Source organism: Castor canadensis, chromosome 10 (genome assembly GCF_047511655.1).
Source record: "Castor canadensis chromosome 10, mCasCan1.hap1v2, whole genome shotgun sequence".
Classification (NCBI taxonomy): Eukaryota; Metazoa; Chordata; class Mammalia; order Rodentia; family Castoridae; genus Castor; species Castor canadensis.
Genome location: NC_133395.1, coordinates 64,414,674 through 64,438,291, shown reverse-complemented (window position 1 = coordinate 64,438,291; position 23,618 = coordinate 64,414,674). Strand labels below are relative to the sequence as shown.

The window sequence follows — 23,618 nt, the reverse complement described above, 5'->3', positions numbered from 1 at the left end:
CCTGCAAATCAATAAGGAAATAACATGAAGCAGTTGAAAACTTGGCAGAAGATACAAGAGATACAAACATACAATTCATAGAGAAGCATGAGTAGCTAAAACATATGAAGAGAAGCTCAAATTTACTATTAGGTCGAGAATGCAAATAAAAGCAAAGATATGACTTTCCTAGTCTCCAAATGGGTAGAACTGGAAAGGGAGCAGGAATAACTGTTGGTAAGCACACGGGGTATCAGGACAGGAAACTCCCTGCCTTCCATTAGAAGTACAAGTGAGTATAGCTGTTTGGTTGTCATTTAGGAAAATCAAGAACACACCTGGATCAGTTCCAGATATGTCTGTGAGGGGACATGGACAAGAGGTTATATGGGTGTTTGTGGCAATCTATGAGGAACAGAGAGGTAAAAATGTGACTGCTATGTATCATGGGATCTTATGCAGAGGTCACCCAAGATACATAGAGAAGAGCTCAATGGTTCCAGGAGAAAAGGTGCAGCCTTGTAGTACAGCACCAGCTACATAAACCTTAACACACTTGTGCACACACACACACACCCTTGGTTAGGACACATACCACGTCTATATCACAATGGGCATCTGTGAGGACGGAATTGGGAGGGATGTTCTGCCAATACATGAAGGGTGTTATTTCTGGGTGGTGTTATTACAAGTAATGGGCCTATTTCCTATTTGTTAATGAGCATTTTATAACATTTTTAAAGGAACATGTATTACCAATAATACATATTGTAAAAAATGACACATTCGAAAAATGGATTTTATTAACGGTATAAATAAACTAACATATGTGATGTCAGCTCGATCTGCATCCAGTCAGCCCTCACTGTCCTCCACCTGTCATGCTCTTACCTCTGAATACTGCAAACTTGCTCTTGAGCGCTCACGTACCACCTCACACCTTCACCTTGACCTTAATCTTGGTACTTCTTGAACTGCAAAGTCCATGAAGCTCCTGATCAGAGCGTGGCCAGACCCCATTCCTTCCCTAAACCTTTTCCTGAGAACATTAGCCAGCCGTGACAACACCTCTCTGAAAAACACAGCGCTGACGTCCTAGCCTATATTGACTGCAATTTTATCACTTATATCACTTAATAACATTTTGAATTTTCCAGAAAGTCTGTCAGCATTTCAGATTAGGAAATGCTTCATCAGATATCTCAGGCTTCTCAAAGTGAGCACCTCTCAGACCTTGCCATACCAGGAAGTAGCTCCTTACATCCACAGTTACAAAAACGATCTCAGGACACTTAGGTTTATAAAGTATGATATCTGCAAAAGATGGATGGAAACATTTCCACTCCTTATTTAGAGCATTGACTTACAAAGGCTTTAAATTCATCAACAAATAATGAATGCCCACAAATATGAATACCAAGAAACATAATTTAAGAAAGATGACTCAAAGAACTCCCCCCACAAACACCTGGCTTCCGGAAACCGTATCATCATTGTCCTTGGGCCTTTCTTCCATAAACAATAACAATAACAACAAGACAAAACAGAAACCAAGCTAGACTAGGTATGGCTATCCCTAACCCAAAGCAGGTTACCATGCAGAACGCAAGCCAGGACACAATCCCCAGTCACAGGGAACCCTGGTGTCCATGACCAGCATTCACTGAAACAATGCCCTAGATGGTGCCAAATGTACATTTCAAAAGCAATATCGCACAATTCTCCACTTCCTAACAGTAATGATGAGTTTAATTAGTTACTAATAGAACTCCTGTGGATTTATGGCTTGAGAAAATAAAGCTTTAATCTTCTTAAGCGTTTAATTACTGGCATTTGAAAGGCATTACATTGTGGGTAACAGCAACACTCTTGAAGAGACTGGGGTGAGGACATGGAAAGAACTGGGGAAATCACTTTTGTCTCTGGAAAGTGTTCCTTTTCTATCTAATTCTTACATCCTGCAAGAAATAAATTAAAAGAACATGCACTGTCCAAGGGAAAATCTACCCAGAATATAATGCTATGGCAATGGAAAAACGGTTAACTTCAAAGCACTGTCAAAGGGGATATTCAACAAACTAGTTAAGATGCTTAAAGATTAAAAGCAAGTTGTTTTTAAAAAAAGTGTTAAGGTAAAACTTTAATATGTACTTAAAAAAGACAAAGTATACTCATGTGAGGCGCTGCTTAGAACCTTACTCATAAAGAATTACAAAAATATTATCTCTAGCACTTCTGCCTTACCCAAGGTAAGGGTTCTTACTCCTTCTTACTAACATAAAGCATGTGAATTTTCTATTTTTACAGGACATTTTATACTACAGGGCAAATCACCAGAAAATAGATGGTTCCCTTTTCTTACCTATACTTTGCTGTGAGTGGTGTAACAGATTTAAAGTCTAAACAGCTTAGTCTCAGTTAAAATTCTTATGAAATCTATCACATAAATGTTACATGCCAATTTGTTAGGGGTGGAAAAAAATAGGAACTTCTTTTATACTGTAATGTTTAATTTTCTGACATGATGCATTTAATTTCATGGTTTAATCATCAAAGAAATAAGAAATAAGCAGGAGGGGTGGGCAAGGCAGAACTGATGGGTTCAACCCAGCCTCCTGTGACACTGACCTCTTGCCTCTCCACATCCATGTTCCAGACGACAATGCCACCGTCACCGCCACATGAGATTAGCTGCCGTGTGTGCTGTGCATAGGAGAGGGCCTGGACTTTGTCACTGTGAAAGAAACCAAGGACTGGTTAACAATTCAGTAGAGCAAATGACAGAAACCAGGCAAAGTACAGATTTACTTGTGAGCTCCAGTGTGGATATAACAAAACTGATGTAATCTTCAACATGCTAAGAGTCAGTCTTAAATGAAGCCTAAATGGTGCTTCAACTCCCTCAGGCCCCAGGGAAAGGCAGCCTTTGTCAGTTACTAAAACTTAAGGCAGATTGTTGAACAGGTTATAACCTTTAGTTAATTAAGATCTATGGCACATGTTCAAGAATCATGACTTTATTTTTGAAAACAATCCTTTGAGATTAGGATGAATGCCTGTGACTACAATATGAAGGCATATTCTTTACCTTCTATAGGATTTGCCTAAGCTAAACTGGACTGAGCTGCCCACTGGATCTAGCTGGCAGAGCTAAGGAGCTGTGCTGCCAGAGGTATACACCTCGGGGGTACTTAAGCCCTGGTCTTTTTTTGGCTTTCAGAGGGAATCAAAGCGGTTAACTTGAATTTTACTGACTTCTATTGCTCCAGTTTTTATTCCCTTTCTCCTGATTTTGTGTTTTATTTTTCCTTATTAGTTTGTGCATGGCTGACAAGTTGTTCCCCTTGGTGGTAAAAATCATGAGAATTCAGTTTTATGGTCTGACAATTTGGTTATCACTAGCAATAAATTATAAAGATGTATTCTCTGTTAGATGAGAAAGAACAAGGTATCTGGCTTCTTGGTCATTTTTGAGCTCAAGTCAATTAAGAATTTTACATCTCCTGGGACAGAGGACAGTTCTTTGATATCTAGATTGGTGATGTGAAAGTAATGTATGTCACACTGAAAATGCTGAGCTTTGGTACTCTGTTAAAATATTTGCATGTGACAGACAGTTCTCAGTTGTCTATATCATCTCTTCTCCACTTTTTTTGGTAATTACTATAATTAAAATGAGTGGTTAAGACCATGCCAGGTGAAAAAGAAATACCAGTGTGTATGCAATTTTGTTTTCAAAAGAAAAAGCATAATTTTATCTTAAATCAGTGGTTCCCAAACTTTTTGGTCTCAGGATCCCTTTATACTCGTAAAACTTATTTGGGAACACCAAAGAGCTTTGGTTTAAATGAATGATAATTACTAATATTTACTGCATTTTAAATTAAATCTGAGAAATTTAAGAAATATTCATTTGAAAATTTAAACAATGAATCCATTACAACATCACATATCTGTGAAAAATATATTTTGTCAAAACTTTTTGCTGACAAAAGCCACATGTTCTCTCTCATATGTGGAATAAAGGCCCAATGACAAATACAAGCAATATCATATATACATATAAGTATATACGGAACATGTACCCAAAAGTGGAACTGGTAAAGGAGACTAAGGGAGGAGGAAAAGGAAAGAAAGATAGTTAACAATAATGAGATACATCACATCTGTGTAGAAACAAGATATAACAAAACACCCTGAAAACTGCTGAGAAACACAGGGTGGGGGAAAAGGGTAAGGAAGAGTAGTGGAGGGGGACTGGATTCTACAGATGAGCTTAGTCAAAAGGCCAAAAAGCAATGAGGGGGGTTAGACTGACTTAGGCACAATACACTTACAGGCAAAATACCAAGGTAAAAATTCCACTGAACAATGAACAGACACCTAAACAATGAAGATCAAGAATGTAAAACAAGTCACACTAAAGGGAGGGCAATAATAGAAGGGGGAGGGTAAATGAAAGTAAAGAAGGTGAATATAGTTGATGTACAGTATTAATATGGAACATTCAAACCTGTTGAAATCACCTAAGAAGAGGACTAAGGTAGAAAGAATAATGGAGGAGATGAACCAATTTGGGGCAGTATGTATATATACATACACACACACACACACACACACACACACACGCATGCATGGATACATGCATATTTATGTATGTATATATATGGAAATGTCACAATAAAACTCCTTCTATAACCATCATAAACAAACAAAAAAGCCTTTTTTTTTTTTTTTAAATGAAGGATAGGGAGGTAAAACCTCTTGTCTGGGGTTTGGTACCAGTGGGAGGGAGGAGGGCATAAGGAAAGCATAAAGGAGAGCGAAAATGGTGTAAGTACTATGTATTTGTTTATGAAAATGGAACAATGAGACCTGTTGAAATTCGTCTAAGAAGGGTGAGAGGGAGGTTAAAGTAGATAGAAAGGGTGAATCTAACTAAGATAGATTGTAAGCACTTTTGTAAATGTTACAATGTACCCACAGCACAACTATAACATGTTAATACATCAATAAAAGAAAAAAATTTTTGTTGAGAAAAATGTCCCTGTTTAATGTGTTTGAAAATCTTTCTAACGTCTGGCTTAACAGATGCAGGTCAGGTGGTGCACATCTGTAATCCCAGCACCTCAGGAGCCTGAGGCAAGAGGATTATTCAATTTGAAGTCAGTCTGGGCTACATAGTGAGTTTAAGGTCAGTTGAGCTTCATAGCAAGATCCTGTCTCAAAAATCAAAAAGGAGCTAGCTACTTGTACCTTTCTGTATTTATTATGACATCACTTATCAGGTTGCCTCTGGAAAACTCCACTGTATACTTTTGAGGGAAAGGATGCTAAGGGCAATTCTAAAGCATCAACACGTCCCAGAATATGAGAGGGGAAAAGAAAGGGCACACCTTGGAAAGTGATTTTTATTTGCTTTGTTTTATAGTATCTGAGTCTAAAGCAAAGCTACACAAAGCATTACAAGTTTTGGCTGAGTTCCCTCAGTTGTGATGGCTTCCTTCCTTGGTTTACTGATTAATGCCTTTGATGACAGTGTAAAGCATATTCTTTACCTTCTGTGGAATCTGCCTAGAAGGCAGAGATTCTGTGTACCACCAGAACTATTTTCAGTGCTGTAACTGTCTTGATTAATGTCTTTGATTATTTGAGGGGGAAGGAACAAAAGAACTTCACTTGTGAAAAGGGCTCAATTCTTTAAAATTGTATTATTTTGGATGTTTATTCCTACTTTGACAGTATAGATGGTCAGGTATTGTTTCTTGAGCACCCATGCTCCTGTCTTAACCAAGTACCTAGGACTTCTCTGATAATGCTTTCAACTCAGCTTTTCCAGATTGAACCTTCCTTCTGAAAAAATAAAATATTTAAGATGTTTTAATGCCTTAAATCTCTCTTTGAGATTTCCCAGAGAAGTCCTGGAAAACCATAAAAATTTGTTCCATCACCTCATAAAAAGAGAGATGCTATATATAACTGCATTTGATGTGCTACTATTTTAACAGTTGAGGCTGGGGGTATGGCTCAGTGGTAGAGTGTTTACCTGGCATTTGTGAGGCCCTGCATTCCATACCCAACACCACAATAAGAGAAAAGAGAAGAAAAAAAAAAAAGAGTTGCATGGAAGGAGATGTCAACCTTCCTTAGGTGAATCAGTATTAGCAAAATGTTATTAATACATTTCAGAAATTTATTTTTTAATGGGAAGAACTTGATATTTGCCAATGCCCTGATTGTCTATAATGTTTTTTACACATTCCTCAAAACTCTTAAGAAATAGCTATAAAGGGTATCTGTATAATACAGAATTTTTATCTCCCTCATTCTGATATGATTGGTCACAGGGACGTATTAATCATTAAGTTACTAAGTCTCTGAAATCTACAGATACTTTTGGTATTGCTCCGATACTTGTCTGAAGGCTCTGCTATTAAGGATAGCCTCAGAGTTTCATGGAAAAGGACTCAGTGTACCAGACATCTGAAAATACTGATATTTCAAAGGAGAGACTCTTGGGCACAGGCCACTGAGCTAATACTACTTAGACAATTTTTAAGTGGTGCTACTGGACTGAGTCAGGATTACTGGATACTTTTCAGTTTGGATGCAGATGGCTTCATGAACATGAACTGCTAAATCAAGAACCAGAAGACAAGAATTAACTGCAGTTCATTTGCAGGCAGGACTGAATGAACAGGACTGAAGAGGGAAATTTTACTGTAGATATTTGTCTGGAATACTGCTGAATATATATGTATTTGGGTGGGACTGGGGATTGAATTCATGGCTTTGCACTCGCGAAGCAGGCACTCTACCACTTGAGCCATGCCTCTCATCCATTTTTGTCTGGTTATTTTGGAGATGGGATGGGGTGTCTTGAAAACTATTTGCTCTGGCTGCCCTGAACTGAGATCCTCCAGGTCTCAGCCTCCCAGGTAACTAGGATTACAGGCAAGAGCCTCCAGTGCCTGGCTTGATGCTGTTTTAATGTTCTATTTTCTGGATATATGAGGATGTTTCTCTTTTATTTTAAGGCCATCACAAACCTATAATTTAGTAAGTTCTACTTTCACAATTTAAATCAAAACATTAAAAAAGTGATAGGCAATCTGATAACCCAGATTTCAAAACTGCTAACTAGTCCCCTTAATTTTTCTGGCAATTATAGTCATTTGCATAGGTTCAATGAGAATTTATTCTCAAGATATAACTGGGCAAACCAACTGTATAATCAAGCCCTTACCTGTAGTGTCATATTTAACAATGTGCTCATAGAATCAGAAATAACTTGCCATTTTAGGAACTCATAGAGCCAAGTTCTACAAAGCCCTTCCAGGAAAACTGGCCTGGTATTTGGTTTGTCTTCTGGGTTATCTAATTCTATAGGAGTCTATACTGCTTGGCTCCTTTAACTGAACTATTTTATAACTCTATGCTATAGAAAACTGACATTTCTTCAAATCAATCTCATCCAGTGATATCACTGTCCCCAGTCCCCACCTTACCCCTGCAAATAAATCTCATTCAGTAATGACACCACTGTACCCATGGAAGAAGGCAGTGGTGCATCTACTTACAAATTCATTTTGGTGCTCTCCACTGCTTACATATGGATCTACTCTTTGGATTTTCCTTTAGACTAGTTATAACATTTTACTGGTTCTCTTATTAATGAATGGCTAATGTAAAACCTTTGACATGTATTCATTTAAAAAGTCATACTTTTTAAAGGATGGAGAGTCACCATTCTGACATTCAAGGGCAAGAAGGAAAATCCATCTAGTTGAACGGACTCATAACTCTGAGACTTGGACTACATTTCATTTGTTAAGGCATTCTGCGACACATCAATGATCTTGTAAAACCAAAATAAGCTACAGAAGGAAGTGCTTTGCCACTCATAGCTGGCAGCAACATTCAGCAACAAATACATAATTTATGGGACTCAGGACTGTTAATATTCCAGCACAGAAGAATAGAACACAGTGATGAATGCAGGATTTCAAGCTTTATAATAAACCTGCTCAGGGACTTCTTGATTTAGGATTCAAAATATAACCACCTTTCAGTTAAAAACTACATGAGGGAATGTCTCCATGTTCACAGAATGAAAAGGTACCCTCTTACATTCATGTTTCATCTGACATCACTGTAGCATTTATACTAGAAAGCTTCATGTACTGAACTGCAAGTGCACAAAAATTCTACTTTCCACAGCACCATGATCTGCCACCTATAAATACTACACTCAGCGGATGGCCTCATTTCCTTTCTTACCAGTCCTGACATATGTCTGGTCAGGCTTGGCTATATAATTTGAACAGACCAGTGCAAAATGAAAATACAGCATCCCTTGTTAAAAACTTATTAAGAATCACAAGCTGGTAATGGCAGAACATTAAACCAAGTGTGGGGGCCCTTTAAAGAATGGGGCCTTCTGTGACGGCACACACCATGTACATCCTATATCTAATACAGGCAGAGAAGCCATTATCCTCCTTACAGAAATAGACTCACATACAGGCTGACATCTGCCCAAAGGTCAATGAAGCCCTCAACCATTCCCCGAGTGTGTGTGGGCGGGGGGTGGGGGTGTGTGTGGAGGTAGAACACTTAAATGCATACTATCTTTCATTTCTGTGATGAAAGTATGTAATTTAGAGCAAATCTGATTAGTTGTATCTACTACCAGAGATAGTAGATACATGCAGAGATGCATCTTCGTATTCATAAGTCTTCCAAACATCCAAGGACCAGAGAAGGGTCATGAGCAATGCACACGTGAGGCCTCTTGAACAGTGACACCCAGGTTCACTCCATGCCAATGTGTACCAGAGATCAGGGACCCAAGGTGAGCATTAGCAAGGTTCTGCAGGTTATTTGGTGAGGGTGGAAGTTCAGATTAAGTGCTGCCCTTCTGTCCTCTTGTAGATTGTGTCTGGGATGTTAGCTTATGCTGCTCTGTTTTGGGAAACTTGCTAATCCTGAGAACTGTAAGAATCTCTTCATTCCTGAGATCAAATCAAGAATGACTCCTCTCAAGCCCCTGCTGAGGCCCTCCCTTTCCAGTAAAACCGCAAATGGTTCCATCTTCACCCACTTTTCAACTTCTAGCACAGGTCCGTAAGGGCAGGGACTATTTTCTTATTCATTTTTTGAATAATGTGACCCACAGCTAAGCTCACTACATATCTGTTAAATGAATTATGGATAGGGGCAATATTTCCACAGGACATGCTACAGAGAGAAACTGTGATCTAAAGTGTGACCTTACGGGCCAGAATGTGGCTCAAGAGGTAGAGTGCCTGCCTAGAGGCCCTAAGTTCAAACCCCTGTAATGCCATCAAAAAAAAAGTGTGGTCTTTTACTTACACTTTCTGTTAACATGGATAATTTTAACAATGGTCATTTATTTGGTCTTTGCTCCTTAGCTAATTATCTTACACGCATTATAACATTTGTATTTTTTAAACAACCTTTGAAAGTTTTTACTTCCAATATTAACCTCAGAGAGGTGAAGAGCCTTCCCTCAGCTGTCAGCAGAAGGGCCAGTTCAAATACAGTTCTGACTCGGAGGGCTATCCACTAAGGGAAAGCACTATGAAGCTCTGTGTTCCTTGACAAGATTCTGCCATCTATGAAAACTCTAATGTCTAATTTTTTAACTTATTATGTGTTTAGCTAAATAGTTAGAAATAAAACATCTCTATTCTAATGTCTCCTAGTACCACAGTGTGAAAGGCTCCCAAGTCCCAAAATTTTGCAGAGAGAGAAAGCTTTTACACATACTGATCCCTGCACCACCCCCTCCTCCAAACCCAGAAGGACAAATGCTAGAATTAAACCCCTTTCATGACTCCAAATGCAATTTACTTTCTCAAATCCTCCCAATGCAGATATATTTACAAATAGTCCATTTCTTTACCAAAAGGTTTAAGGACATTCATAACTAAAATTTTACATATGGTATGAGAAGTAGGAGAAAAACAAAGAACTGAAATTTGGAAAGAGGAGGCAAATATACAGGCTGTGAATGCCAAGAGCGGTGGCTGTGACTGAGCCTCATGCAACCTGCTGATTTCAGTCTTGGTGGAGGGTCCCAACTCAACGGACAGCACTGATCTTTACCAGTGCTTTAAATCAGGTTATATTGAATTGCCAAAAAGTCTTAGGTCTAAGAAAACACTACTACAAAGAAAAATTATGGTCATAAAGTTGGTCGTAAAATGATAGGTATTATGTAAGAATAAAAAAAGATCTAAAAAAGACAAGGGCTCTTATTAGATATGATGAGGTGGACATGGAACAAACATGTCCAGGTTCTAGGTCTGTAACAGCTGTACAATGAGTGGTTGATATTAAAAAAAAAACCAAAAAGCAACTGGCACCTGAAACTAGACAGCCTTTTCTTTTCCTTTCTTCCCACAAACCAGCATGCATGCAATCATATTCCATTTGGGAATAAAAACATCAAAATGCTTATTATTTAAAATATTACCTTTCCTCCCTTGGACTTGAAAACATTTTCACTGTCGTCACTTTCTTTAGTGTTAAGGCTTTCTCTGGTTTAATGGGATTTTTACACATCAAGTCAAACTACAGTCCTTGCTTAATGATAGAGATATGTGTGAGAGTCACGTGTTAGATGATTTTGTCATTGTGTGAACACTGTAGTATACTTATGCAAACCTGTAAGGCATAGTCTCAGTTTATATACCTAGGCTATGTGGTGTAGGCTACTGCTCTTAGGTACAAACCTATACAAGTCGTGATGTGGATGTGTTGGTCAGTGTTCACTCTGGCAGTTGTAGCATCATGTACAGCGCTGGGCTCCTGGACTGAATGAACTAAGGCTAGGGAGACCTACAGTACCAGCTGGGGTTTGAGGATGGAACCTCAAAGTCCTCATGTGAAAAATAGTATTGGATCTCTCACGGGGTGATTGTAAGATTAAAGTGAGGTACCTATAGTTTTTTGAAAGCTCTTTGCCAAAATCTTAGGCACCCTTCAAACAAGAATCACCAAGTGTCACTGTAGTGGCCCATTTTCAGGGTAAGGGAATAGCTGTTGTGGAAGGGATCACAGGTTTCCTTTCCTTTCCCCGTCTTTATACCCTCACTGTGAATCCCATTCCCGCAGCCCTGAGCAGCCCCTCCATTTTACCCCAGCAGTAAGACTCCCCTCTAACTGTGACTGACTGGTCTGCAAAGTTTACTTCTCTCACCTGGCTTCACCAGGGCAACTCTTCCTCAGCAAGACCTGCTGAGAAGATAACCTCACTTTATTTGTTGCAAAGCTTGAACTGAATAAGGCCCCAGGCAAAGGCCTGCCACCAGGCTTCTGTTTGAAGCCAGCTCTTCTTGGTGGTTCCTACCCCAGCAGTCTGCCTGATTATCCATGGCAGGTCTAAGGCTGTGATCCTATCAGCATGAACCCCAAGTAGGGTCTTTTCCATTTTTAACAGGACATGTCTATTCACCTTAGAAACTGGAAGACATATCTGTTTAGGTTTCATTTTCTTGCCCAAACTTTCTAACTTCTCCTTTCTAAGAAAATGTATGTTTCCTAGAACTGCAAGGGCAGGGCCTTATGCATACAGTAATGCTGGTGCTAAGCACCACTGTAGTTATCATCTTACAGGTGAAATCATGCAAGAGTGCCTGCAGTCCTGATTAACCACTGTATAAAAATAAAACTAGCCAACAAACGTTCCTGGTCTCCATTCAAAACCTGCATTTGATTTCTGTGAGGGAGGCTGAGTTGGCAGGAATTACCTGGCAGATTAGAAAATAACTGAGTGTTATTAAACAGAACTGTGTTTTGGCTTCTCTTTTTTCACTACTTTTACATGGATGATGCGAACTCCTGCTACATGACCTGATGCTGTTCACGTGTTATGAAGATAAACATAAGGGAACAATTTCTCTAATGAGTTGACCAGGACTGTGTAGCCCCTCCATGCCAGAAGAGGCCCCAGATAACTGTGTGTTCTCTACAGAGAGAAAAAACGGCTTAAGAGTTGCTTCTTTACCATTAAGCTCTAAATCTAAAGTAATTATGCATGGGTCCTCCAAAAATCAATCAGTGTTATCCAATAATCTCAAACTGTTACTTAAACAATAAAGAGAATTTTTAGAAACTAGTATTTCTAGGCAGAATTACAGGAAAAGCTAGTAATGCTACTGAAAATCAGTTAATTCATGGAGGCACTACTGACGTGTTACTGGTCGTTTAGGGTCCTTTGTAGTATCTTTTTGAAACTTTACAAGTAAAACACAGTTCAGATTAGCTCTGGAGTTACAAAGCAGATCTAACATTTTTTTTTTTTCTACAAAAAAGAAGGGGTCCTGCTCCCAGGGATGGCAGCAGTAGACAGCAGCAGATGGTGCTGTGGCTCTGAGTGGTCTAAGGGTCACCAACAGAGAGTTGCCTGGGTGGCAACACAGGTTTCCCCCAGCTCCAGACCAGCAACCAGAATCTTAGCCTGGAATCTACTTTTAATCAATTCCTCAGAGATTCTTCATGCAAAGCAAAGTTTGGAACTGCTCCAGAGAGACACCAACCTTTCTCTGCTCCCCTCAGCCCCCTGCAGTCCACCCCTTTTGGAAGAAGAACCTGATAAGAATCAAGGCGCGTTCTCAATAAGTATTTGGTGAAGTACAAAATGTACTGTGTAAGGAAATTATCTCTCCCCTCTTCCTCAAGTTGCCAGGAAGCAAGAAGCCACATTTGAACTCAATTATAGAAATTTTGTAGGCCTTTCTGGCTTTTATTTTTAAGTTCTTTTTTCTCTAACTCTCAAATATTTAATCTTATAGTCTCCCTGGCTCTAATTTTTACCTCAGATTTATTTTTTACCACTATTTTATTTTATGGCTTTTGTAACCATGCTCAGATCTTCTGCAGAACAAATGGGATTGAAATATATAAATATACTTTTGTACAGACATAAATCAAGGTGGCTGTTACTTGTGTTCCTGCCATATTCCTTCCTGAGCGAAGGTCCTGCCATAAGATTGGATGTGACTCCTTTGTTTCACCTTTCAGCTGGAATCATTTCTCAGAGATCATAAAAGCACTTACTTGTGACCTTGGAGCTCGATGGCTGTTCCTTTTCTCCCACCAATGTCCCACATGATGACAGAGTGATCGGAACTGCCCGAGAACAACACCTGTTGGACTGGATCCCAACAGAGAGCTGTCACCCCACCTGAGAGAACAGATGCAGCTGGGCATTAGTCACAAAATAACGACCTCACTCACTAGTTAAATGGGAACACAAAAGAATTAGGATTCAATGCAGTTCCTGGCATATGATGAACGTTTGTTGAAAGAACAAATGAATACATCCCAGAAGAGAAAAACTGGCTCCAAGAATAAAAATCCTACCATTTAAGCATCCTCCTCCCCAATTTAATGTCCCCCAAATCAATCTTACCATAGAGACCAAAGGGAAATGAAAAAGAGAATTAATTGACGTAATTATGAGAAAATGGAAAATACTGAATTATTTGGCAATATTAACCATATTTTTTTAACTGCTGCCTCCCTTCCACTCTGACAACAATAGATGAGAAGTAAATGGAGTTTAAAAATGCTCAATTAGATTTTTTTCTTCTTTCTTGACACATAATAATTGTACATGTTTATGAGGTACAATGTGATGTTTTGATACAAGTACATGTTGTATAATGATCAAATCAGGGTAGCTAGCATATCCATCTCCTCAGACATTCATCATTTCTTTGTTGGAACATTCAAAATCCTCCCTTCTAGCTATTTTGAGATACATAATACCATACTGCTAACTATAGTCATTCTACTGTGCAACAGAACACCAGAACTTTTTTTTTCTTTTTTAACTTTGTACCCATTGGCCAACTTCTGCCTTCTCTTCCCTGCCCTGACCCCTCCCCAGTATCTGGGGACTACTGTTCTATTACTGCTTCTACAAAATCAACTTATTTAGAGTCTGCATAAGTGAGACATTGTGGTACTTCTTTCTGTATCTGGCTTACTTCACTTAACATCATGCCCTCCACGTTGGCAAATTTCATCACTTTTACAGCAAAATAGTGTCAATGGACATTCACACTGATTCCGTTTCTTTGCCATTGTGAGTAGTGCTGCAAAAACACGGCAGTCCAGCTAGCTCTTTGAAACACTGACTTCTTTTCCTTTGGAAGTGCTGTACCAACAGTGGTACAGCTGGATCATAAGGTAGCTCTACTTCTAATTTTTTGAGGAACTTCTATACTGTTTTCCATAACGACTGTACTACTTTATATTCCCACCAACAGTGCGCAAGGGTTCCCTTTCTCCACATCCTTGCCAGCACTTATTATCTCTTGTCTTTTTGATAATAGCATTCTAAGTGGGGTGAGGTGACACCTCGTGGTTCTGATTTGCATTTCTCTGATGATTAGTGATGCTGAACACTTTTTTCACATACCTGTTGGTCATTTGCATGTCTTCTTTTGAGAAACGTCTATTACAGTCTTTTTTATTCTTGAACATCATATGTAATTAGACCACAATATCAGAATTTAAAATTACTTTTTCTCTTTGGGTATTTGAGTTTAGAGATTCCTTGCAAATAAGTTGCATCCTTAAGTGTCAGTATCCTCAACTGTAAAATGGGGATTGGTAGGTAATACCATGACCACTGTAAATATTACTAGTGATCATAATCAAACTACCCACTATCTACTTTGTAGAATTGTGGTAAGTATAGGACTACCTTGAACTGTGTGTGCTGTACAGATGTTGGTTGTGAGGATTACACTCTAGTGATTCTGGCTATAAAATGTTATGATAGATTTTCTTCCATGGTAGTCTCCTTGTGAGTCAAACCCCATGTAGTGAGAATAGTAATAAGTTTTTCTATATAAGATGAGTCTATAAGTACTTATGAATGTCAGAAATACTCATTTTCACATTAGTGAAAAATATTATATTCTGAGAAGAACATTAAAAACCTTATTTGTTGGAATCTGATCATCAGTTTGTTCTAATAAAATGTTCTATCTTAAAAACTTTTAAGGAAGTTTCTTACATAATTGTCTCAGATTTTTTTAAGAACAAGAGGAAGAACACCCTCCCACTACTCTCAATTATGCTTACTAGCTTCTCATTCTGCTTGCATGCACTCCTGTGTGAATGACCCTTACTTCCCCCAGTGCGTATGGGTTAACCACCCCTTGCAGTTTCCAGTCTTCACCACCATCCACCACCATCCACCCTGCAACAGCCAGCAAGCACAGTGCTGGTACAGATGGGCTCAAGTATTGTCTGTTGAATGAATGATGGAGCAGATGAATGAAAATACAAAACAAAATAAAATAAAAAGCCTTTTTCCCCCACTTTACACAAATCCTTGTTTAAATGCCACCTAATTAGATACACTTGCTTCTCTACACTCATTACTCTCAGTCCTACTGCTTTGGTTTTTTTTTTTCCCCCAAATTGGTTGTTTGTCTGCACCCCGACAGAATATAAGCTCTAGGAGGGCCAGGGTTGTGACTTGGTCATCACAGTATCCCCAGTACCTAGAATTCTGCCTGGCTTCCAGTAGGTATTCAGTAAGTGTGGACAAATGAGCAAATGGTTGAATGAAGGAGTGAGAATATGAACAAATGCCCTTGGCCTTGTTCTCAGATGAAGTAGGCCCATGACATCTCTCTCCTGACTGAGCAGTGCTGCTGGTTATGATGCTGTCGCCCACTGTACTCTTGCGTCAGAGAATGCACATCTCAAGGACAATCTCTGAGAGGGCCTTGCCTGCCTAGGCAAGCCACTATGATTAGGAGGACAGATAAAGGGTGACAAATACATGATTTCTCCTAAAATGGGTAGCTCAGGTTCTTTAAAGCATTACATCAGCTTTAAATAATGGTGGGCACTGCTAGAAAGAAGTTAGAAGGGTCTAATTGACTCAAAGACTTAACTAGACGAAGGACTCTTTATCCTGTCAGATCCATATGGAAATTCATAGGGTTTACACTCCCTGTCCCTACCCCATCAGTACACTGTCATATGTACAAATGCTGCACCATGAGATGCAGGCCCTCTGGCATTCTTTTTTGGTGACTACGGGATGAGAAAATTTTATGGTAAAGGAAGTGAAAGTTTAGCTGTGGTATTGTATGCACACAGGCTCAAATCCCAGCTCTACTTTTAGTAGGTATATGGCTTTGGGCAATTTATTAATGTCATTGTACCCTACAAGTCTCATCTGTAAAAAGTAGGATGATAACAGTAACACTCAGTTTTGTTGAGATTAAATGGGTCGATAAAATAAGCACCCAGACTTAGCACAATGGGAAGCAATCAACAAATGTCAGCTATAATTACCCTGCACAGGACCTCATCTGCACTATCTCTGTAATGGTGTCCATTGTTGAATCAGTTTTAAGCTTGTCCCCTAAGCTATCCCAGCATCATGAGATCAAATGACATTTTAGAATCCAGGCCAAGCTCTAGCTTTACTACATTACATCAGACTGTAAGAGGTCAGAGAAAGTATCTCCAGTGACACTTAGTAACACAGAACGTTAAGTACTTTTACTTGGTTAAATCAAGTTGGGGTATGTTCAAGACTCTCCAAGAACTTAGTGGAAAGATGGAAGACATTAAAAAAAAAAAAAAGAGGGTGGAGTAGGGAAGCAAGGAACTCTGGGTCCCTTGCCAGCTCTATGTAGATGTCCTGACAATGAAGTCTACTGAGAGTTGGCTCATAAATGGTAAACAACAGCATCTATTTCAAATCAGTTCAACAAGCATGTGCTGAGTGTCTTCTGTACAGCAGGCACTGTGTAGGCTCTGTGGGTCTAATCAGGGAAGACTCAGATCCTCTGCCACCACAAATATGCAATGAGATTATTTTTGAGAACAAGACGCACATACATATGTGTTAGTTGGTGGAGTCATTGCCTCTGGGACATGTGGCTATGTCCTCTGTCTAGACTGTCTATCCTACTTTTATCACACAAGAAACTCCTCCCTGTTCAAGGTGTAGCTCAGATGCCCTCTCCCCCAATACCCTCAACTAGGTGAGGTTCCAGATTCTGTGCATGTCTATCTTTACACTCACCCCACCATATGAGCTTTGTCAGTTTTATAATCTGTCTCAATAGTAGGCTTTGGGCTCTGTATCTTTGTATTTGAGCACAGATTACAGTGCCTGGTATGCAGAAGGTACTCAATAAAAGTTTATTCAACTGCTCTGATCAGTAGATTGCAGAGAGGAATTGGGGAACAATAAGCAAGAGAGCCTCAGGGGTGGGGGCTGGTGGGATGGCAGCACAGTGATCACAGAGGAGCAGAGAGAAGCTGAGTAAAAGAAGGAGAGCTGCTGAGGGAAGCTGCAGTGTCCTGCATGTCTCTGTAGATGGGACTTCCTGATGCACAGTGGTCACTGCCGCTCAGCACTTCAGGCAGCAGGAAAGTTGATTCCAAACACTGTAGACACAGGCCTGCACACCCCAAACCACACTGAAGGCACAGCAAGGACTCTGATGGGCAGTTTATATTTTCAACAATGAAAATTACTTCTTCTGTTTCACTTTACTTCAAGTTAACTAATCTTTCTATTTTCCTTCATTGTTTTACTTTATTCCTCTCCCTATCTTTGACTTCCATAATACAAACGACAGTTAGTTTTAAAATTAAATAACTCCCTAAAATAAGGGCTATTAGTTATTCTTTAATGGCTACAGAACTTCTGTCATTTGGGAAGATAAAAAAAAGTTCTAGAAATGTACAATGGGGATGGCTGCACACCACATCCAGCATCAAAATGTTGAAGTAAAAGTTTTTACAATTATAAAATTTATTTGTATTACAGTACATTCATAAGTGCAGTTGTTAATGGCTGTGTAATATACTATAAAATGTATGCACATTAACTTACTCCAGCTATTGTTGGATTTTTCTCAACTTTTAAATATTACAAAATGTTCCAAGATGAACATTTTTATGCACACAACATTGTTCACATTTTTTTATTACTATTTTTAAGGAACAGATGATGGTTGCTATGTCACCTAGGCTGGCGTCTATTGGGCTTAAGTAATCCTCCTGCTTCAGCCTCCCAAGTAGCTAGGATTATAGCCTTCTTCCTCTACATTTTTTTTTTGGTGTTACTGAGACTTGAACTCAGGGCCCTATGCTTGCCAAGCAGGTGCTCTTCCACCTAAGCCACACTCCTAGCTCTTTTTGCTCAAATAATTTCTGAATAGGGTTGCTTTTATGCCAGGACCATGATCCTACAATTTATGCTTCCTGTGTAGCTGGAATAACAGGGACACATACCATGCCCAGCTTTTCTCAGTTGAGATAGGGTCTTGCTGACTTTTTACACAGGCTGGCCTTGAATCATGATCTTCCCAATCTCTGCAGGGATGAGCTACAGAGCAGGGATGAGCTACTATGCCTGGCTCACATTTTTGATTAGTTAAAAAGAATCTCAAATGTGGAACCGGACCAAAGAGTTTAAACATTTTTAGAAATTTAATTACCTATTACCAAAATGCTTAGTGAACGAAAATTTTTGAGACTTTTCCCACATACCTTGTAAAAGTGAAAGACTGAATAGAGTGTTGTACAATCAGGGTTGGACACTGCTGCCTTTACCAGAGTGTGCTACAGTAACTTGCCAAGAGTATGACATCTCACCCTCAAGGGTAATGTGTGACTAGGCTACGAGTGGACTTGATAAGTCAGTGCCCAGATCACAGAACCTCAAAAATATCTCTTGCACTATATTTTGCTGTGGGGTGAAGGGATGAGTTTGTGTGCCCCTCCTCTACACTGCCTCTCTTTCTCCTCAATTCCTAATTAAACACTTCCTTGGGGAGCCTCCCTCGCTACACAAGGGAGGTCTCCTTATTTACTTTCAGGAAAGTCTATGAGTGGTATGGGGGTTCATGGCACTTGGTACTCCCATAATGTCCTGATGAATTTTCTGTAATTATTGGCCTAATGCATGTGTTCCATGCTGGACTAAAAGGCAAGTGAGGCAAGTATTACATTTGTCTTAGTCACCTGCACATACCAGCAGCCATCACAGAGTGAGCAGCTGATGCTGACCAACTCGACTTGCATGAAAGCATGTGTAAGTCTCTTCTAAACAAAGCTTCTCATTTATTTGAACATGCATTTTTGCCCAGAATTTTCTTGGTTTGCTTAGTTACTTTTGTTATAGTTACATTGTTGCTTTCAACTCTCCTAACAGCTAACGAAACAGGCTGTGTTTAATCTTTCATTAATTAGAATGTCCTCCTGTTTCTAATATGTTCATGTGCATTAAAAATTTCTTTGAAATAAAGAAAAAAGAATTTTACTGATGCTATTAATTTCCAGTGGTCAAAATAAGATTTTCCCTGTTTTATTCAAGTCATCTTATGACCTTTTAGTACAAATATGTCATAATTTTTTCAGAAATAGCCAAGAACTGTAATACTTGACATTTAGTTCCAAAAAGAAAACCAGCAGAGGGAGCATAAGAACATCAAATTAGTTTCCCAAATCCCTGTGGATTAGAGAATGTTATGTTTTGGCCTCTAAGTATGGCTATTAGGCCAAGTTCATTATTGCTACCCTCTGCCTGGGGTTTGAATTCAGGGCCTGTGCTTGCTAGACTAGTGCTCTACCACTTGAACCACACTTCCAGCCTCCTTGGCCCACATTTCTGTACGACCGTCAGTACTATAAGGGAAAGTGATGGGGTGAATGGTCACAGCTCCATATACATACATACCAAAGACTTGCCTGTTTCTGAGTTGGGATGAGCTGGATTGATGAGCCCTTGAAGACCAATGCCTGACTCCTAAAGAGTCAAGAGGTCACCTCTGCCTAAGTCAAACCTGGGAACTATCTGGTCCATCACCAGGCCTGCTGAGCAATCCCTCTCTCTCCTTCCCTCCCCCTGTCCTTTCTATGGCCTCACTCATGCTAGACAAGTATTCTACCATTGAGATCCACCTCCATCCCCTACTGTAATTATTTTTTTTCAATTTCCTACATTTTACCTTCGGTCTACCTACTCCTTGCTTGCCACTGCCTTCATCCTATTAAGGATGGTTTCCTACTAGCTTTCCAACCACACTCTTTATTGCCAAAACAAGCTTTTAAAATCCAATCAAGTTAGCTTCTTTGCCTCAAACTCTTCAGTGGTTTGTCCCAAGTTAGAATAATGGCTGAGGTGAGCCTCAGGGATTTGAAGTGATTCAATTCCATTCTTGCTGTCCCTCTACCACTGCCTTCCCTCCCTCAAACCCACAGTTCCAGTCTAAAAAGGGTTGCCCAAGAGCATCATGCTTTTGCAAATCTCCACGCCTTTGAATCATTCTGCTTTTCTCTGCTTGATGTCTCTTCTCACTTCTTTCCCATGAACTAAACATAAGGATTTCAGGTCAAGCAACATCTCCCCTGGGAAGGCTTTCCTTCCTGATCACCTCCCACCTCCCTCCAAGTAAACTGCCATTCTGTGTTCTGTGCTCTTGGATGTGCTCAGTGCTTGCATCCCTGCTTATGGTACCATGCACTGTAATTAGAGCTTGGCTTGTGTCTCTCATCAGGCTGGAGGAATTTGAGGACAATGACTGTGCCTTTTATTTCTGTGACTGGGACTAATGGTTGAGATCAACTCAGGAGACCACAGAGGGTAAAGAGAAGAGTATTCAAAGTACCTTAAAACCTGAGGGTTCTACGAATGAACAGATTGAGGCACAGAAGGAATATGGAAGTGGTATTTCACAGAAGCAAAAGGAGGGTGGTGCACAGTAAGAACAGCCACAATGCAAAATGCTGCTGAGAGGTTCAGCACAAGGTTTAAAACGTGTCCCAGCAGACCATGGGCCACCTTAGGGAAAGCAGCTCAGTGGAGTAACAAAGGCAAACCAGATTACAGGGCACCAAAAGGCAAATGGAAGGTGAAGACTCTGAAACAGCTGGGAAGGTCATATTCCTTAAGAAGCATTGCTGTCTGTTATAACCTGGATGAAACTTCAAAGTGTTTTAAAATCTGATCAAGTTAAATTAAAATAAAAATTGAAATAAGCCATTCACAAATGGACAGGTATTGTTTGATTCCACGTACAGGAAGTATCAAGAATAGTCAGATCCATAGTCAGAAGGCAGAAAGTGCTGCCAGGTACTCGGGGAGCAGAAGGGGCGTTACTGTGTAAAGGCTCAGAGTTGCAGTTTTGCAAGATGAATCATGTTCTATGGTGGATGGTAGTGATGGTTACACAACCTGAATGTATTTAATGCCACTGAACAGAACACTTAAGAATGGTTAAAATGGTAAATTTTACGTTATGTATATTTCCAATTAAAACAAAGAGTGTTGTTCTGCCTAACTCATTTTATGAAGCCAGTATAATACACATCCCAAAACTGGACAAAGACATATCCAAAAAGGAGAACTACAGATCAATCTGTTTAATGAACACTGATGCAAAAATCCTCAATAAAATAATGGCAAACTGAATCTAACAACACATCAGAAAGATCATTTACCAAGACCAAGTTGGCTTCATCCCAGGGATGCAGGGATGGTGCAACATTAATGATTTAATACAAATCATTAAATGTAATATAGCACATTAATAGAAGCAAAGACAAAAACCACTTGATCATCTCAATAGATGCAGAAAAAGCATATGATAAGACTCAACACTATTTCATATTAAAAGCTCTGAGGAAATTAGGAATAGAAGGAATGTACCTCAACATTACAAAGGCTATATATGACAAACCTATATCCAACATCATACTTAGTTGGGAAAAACTGAAACCATTTCCCCTAAAGTCAGGAATGAGACAAGGATACTCACTCTCCCCACTCCTACTCAACATAGTCTTGGAATTCCTAGCAATAAGGCAAGAAGAAGAATACAAATAGGTAAAGAAGTGGTCAAACTATCCCTATTTGCAGATGACATGATCTTATACCTTAAAGACCCAAAAATCTCCACCCAAAAACTCCTAGACACCATAAACAGCTTCAGCAAAGTAGAGGATACAAAATCAACTTATAAAAATCAGTAGCCTTTCTATACACCATGAACAAATTGAGAAAGAATATAGGAAAACAATTCCATTTACAATAGCCTCCAAAAAAAATCAAATACCTAGGAATAAACTTCACAAAGGATGTAATTGCCCTCTGCAAGGAGAACAAACCATTGAAGAAAGAGATTGAAGAAGACTACAGAAGGAACTAAAGAAGGTGGAAAATTCTCCCATGTTCATGGATTGGTGGAATCAACATAGTAAAATTGGCTATACTACCAAAAGTGATCTACATGTTCAACACAATTCCCATCAAAATCCCAATGACATTCATCACAGAGATTGAAAAATCTACCCTAAAGTTCATTTGGAAACACAAGAGATCACAAATAGTCAAGGCAATACTGAGCAAAAAGAGCAATGCTGGAGGTATCACAATATCCAACTTCAAACTATATTACAGAGCCATAGCAATAAAAACAGCATGGTACTGGCATAAAAACAGATATGAAGACCAGTGGAACAGAATAGAGGACCCGGATATGAGTCCATGTAACTACACTCACCTAATCTTCGGCAAAGGTGCCGAAAACATACAATGAAGAAAAGATAGCCTCTTCAACAAAAGTTGCTGGGAAAAGTGGTTATCTGCCTGCATAAAACTGAAACGAGATCCATGCCTGTCACTTTGTACTAGTATCACCTCAAAGTGGATTAAGGACCTTAATATCAGACCTGAAACCTTGAAGCTAGTATAGGAAAGACAGGGAATACACTAGAAGCAATAGGCATAGGCAAGGACTTCCTCAGTAGAACTCAAGCGACTTGATAACTAAGAGAAAGGATTGACAAATGGGACTACATGAAATTAAAAAACTTCTGCACAACAAAAAAAAATGGTCTCTATATTGTAGAGGCCATCCACAGAATGGGAGAAAATCTTTGCTAGCTATACATCAGACAAGGGACTGACAACCAGAATATACAGGGAGCCAAAAAAACTAAACTCTCCAAAAATCAATGATCTAATAAAGAAATGGGCAACTGAACTAAACAGAACTTTTTCAAAGGAAGAAGTCCAAATGGCTAAAAAATACCTGAAAAAATGTTCACCATCCCTGGCCATAAAGGAAATACAAATCAAAACCATACTAAGATGCCACCTCAACTCCTGTTAGAATTGCTACCATCAAGAACACCACCACCAACAAATGTTGGTGAGGATGATGGAAAAAAGGAACCCTCACACACCACTGGTGGGAATGAAAGCAAAAACAACCATTATGGAAAACAATATGGAGGCTTCTTAAAAAAACTAAAACTAGATCTGCCATATGATCCAGCTATATCACTCCTAGGGATATACCCAAAGGAATATGAGTCAGGTTACAACAAAGGCACCTGTGCACCCATGTTTATTGTAGCACTATTCACAATAGCCAAGCTGTGGAAACAGCCAAGATGCCCCACTACCTATGAGTGGATTAAGAAAATGTGGTATTTATACACAATGGAATTTTATTCAGCCACAAAGAAGAATGAAATTTTGTCACTTGCAGGTAAATGGATGGAACTGGAAAACATCATCTCATGCGAAGCTAGTCAGGTTCAGAAAGCCA

General features: G+C 39.3%; 1 protein-coding gene across 4 annotated transcripts in view; it reads right to left on the bottom strand.

Annotated features, from left to right (window-relative positions):
• Wdfy2 (WD repeat and FYVE domain containing 2) overlaps positions 1 to 23,618 on the bottom strand; it is a 167,140-nt gene that overhangs the window by 18,357 nt on the left and 125,165 nt on the right. For all 4 annotated transcript variants that reach the window (XM_020184663.2, XM_020184665.2, XM_020184664.2 and 1 more), the window contains 2 exons: positions 13,066 to 13,192; positions 2,608 to 2,713 (listed from right to left, as the gene is read on the bottom strand). In XM_020184663.2, the coding sequence (XP_020040252.1) occupies positions 2,608 to 2,713; positions 13,066 to 13,192 (233 nt within the window). The remainder of the gene's footprint in view (positions 1 to 2,607; positions 2,714 to 13,065; positions 13,193 to 23,618) is intronic.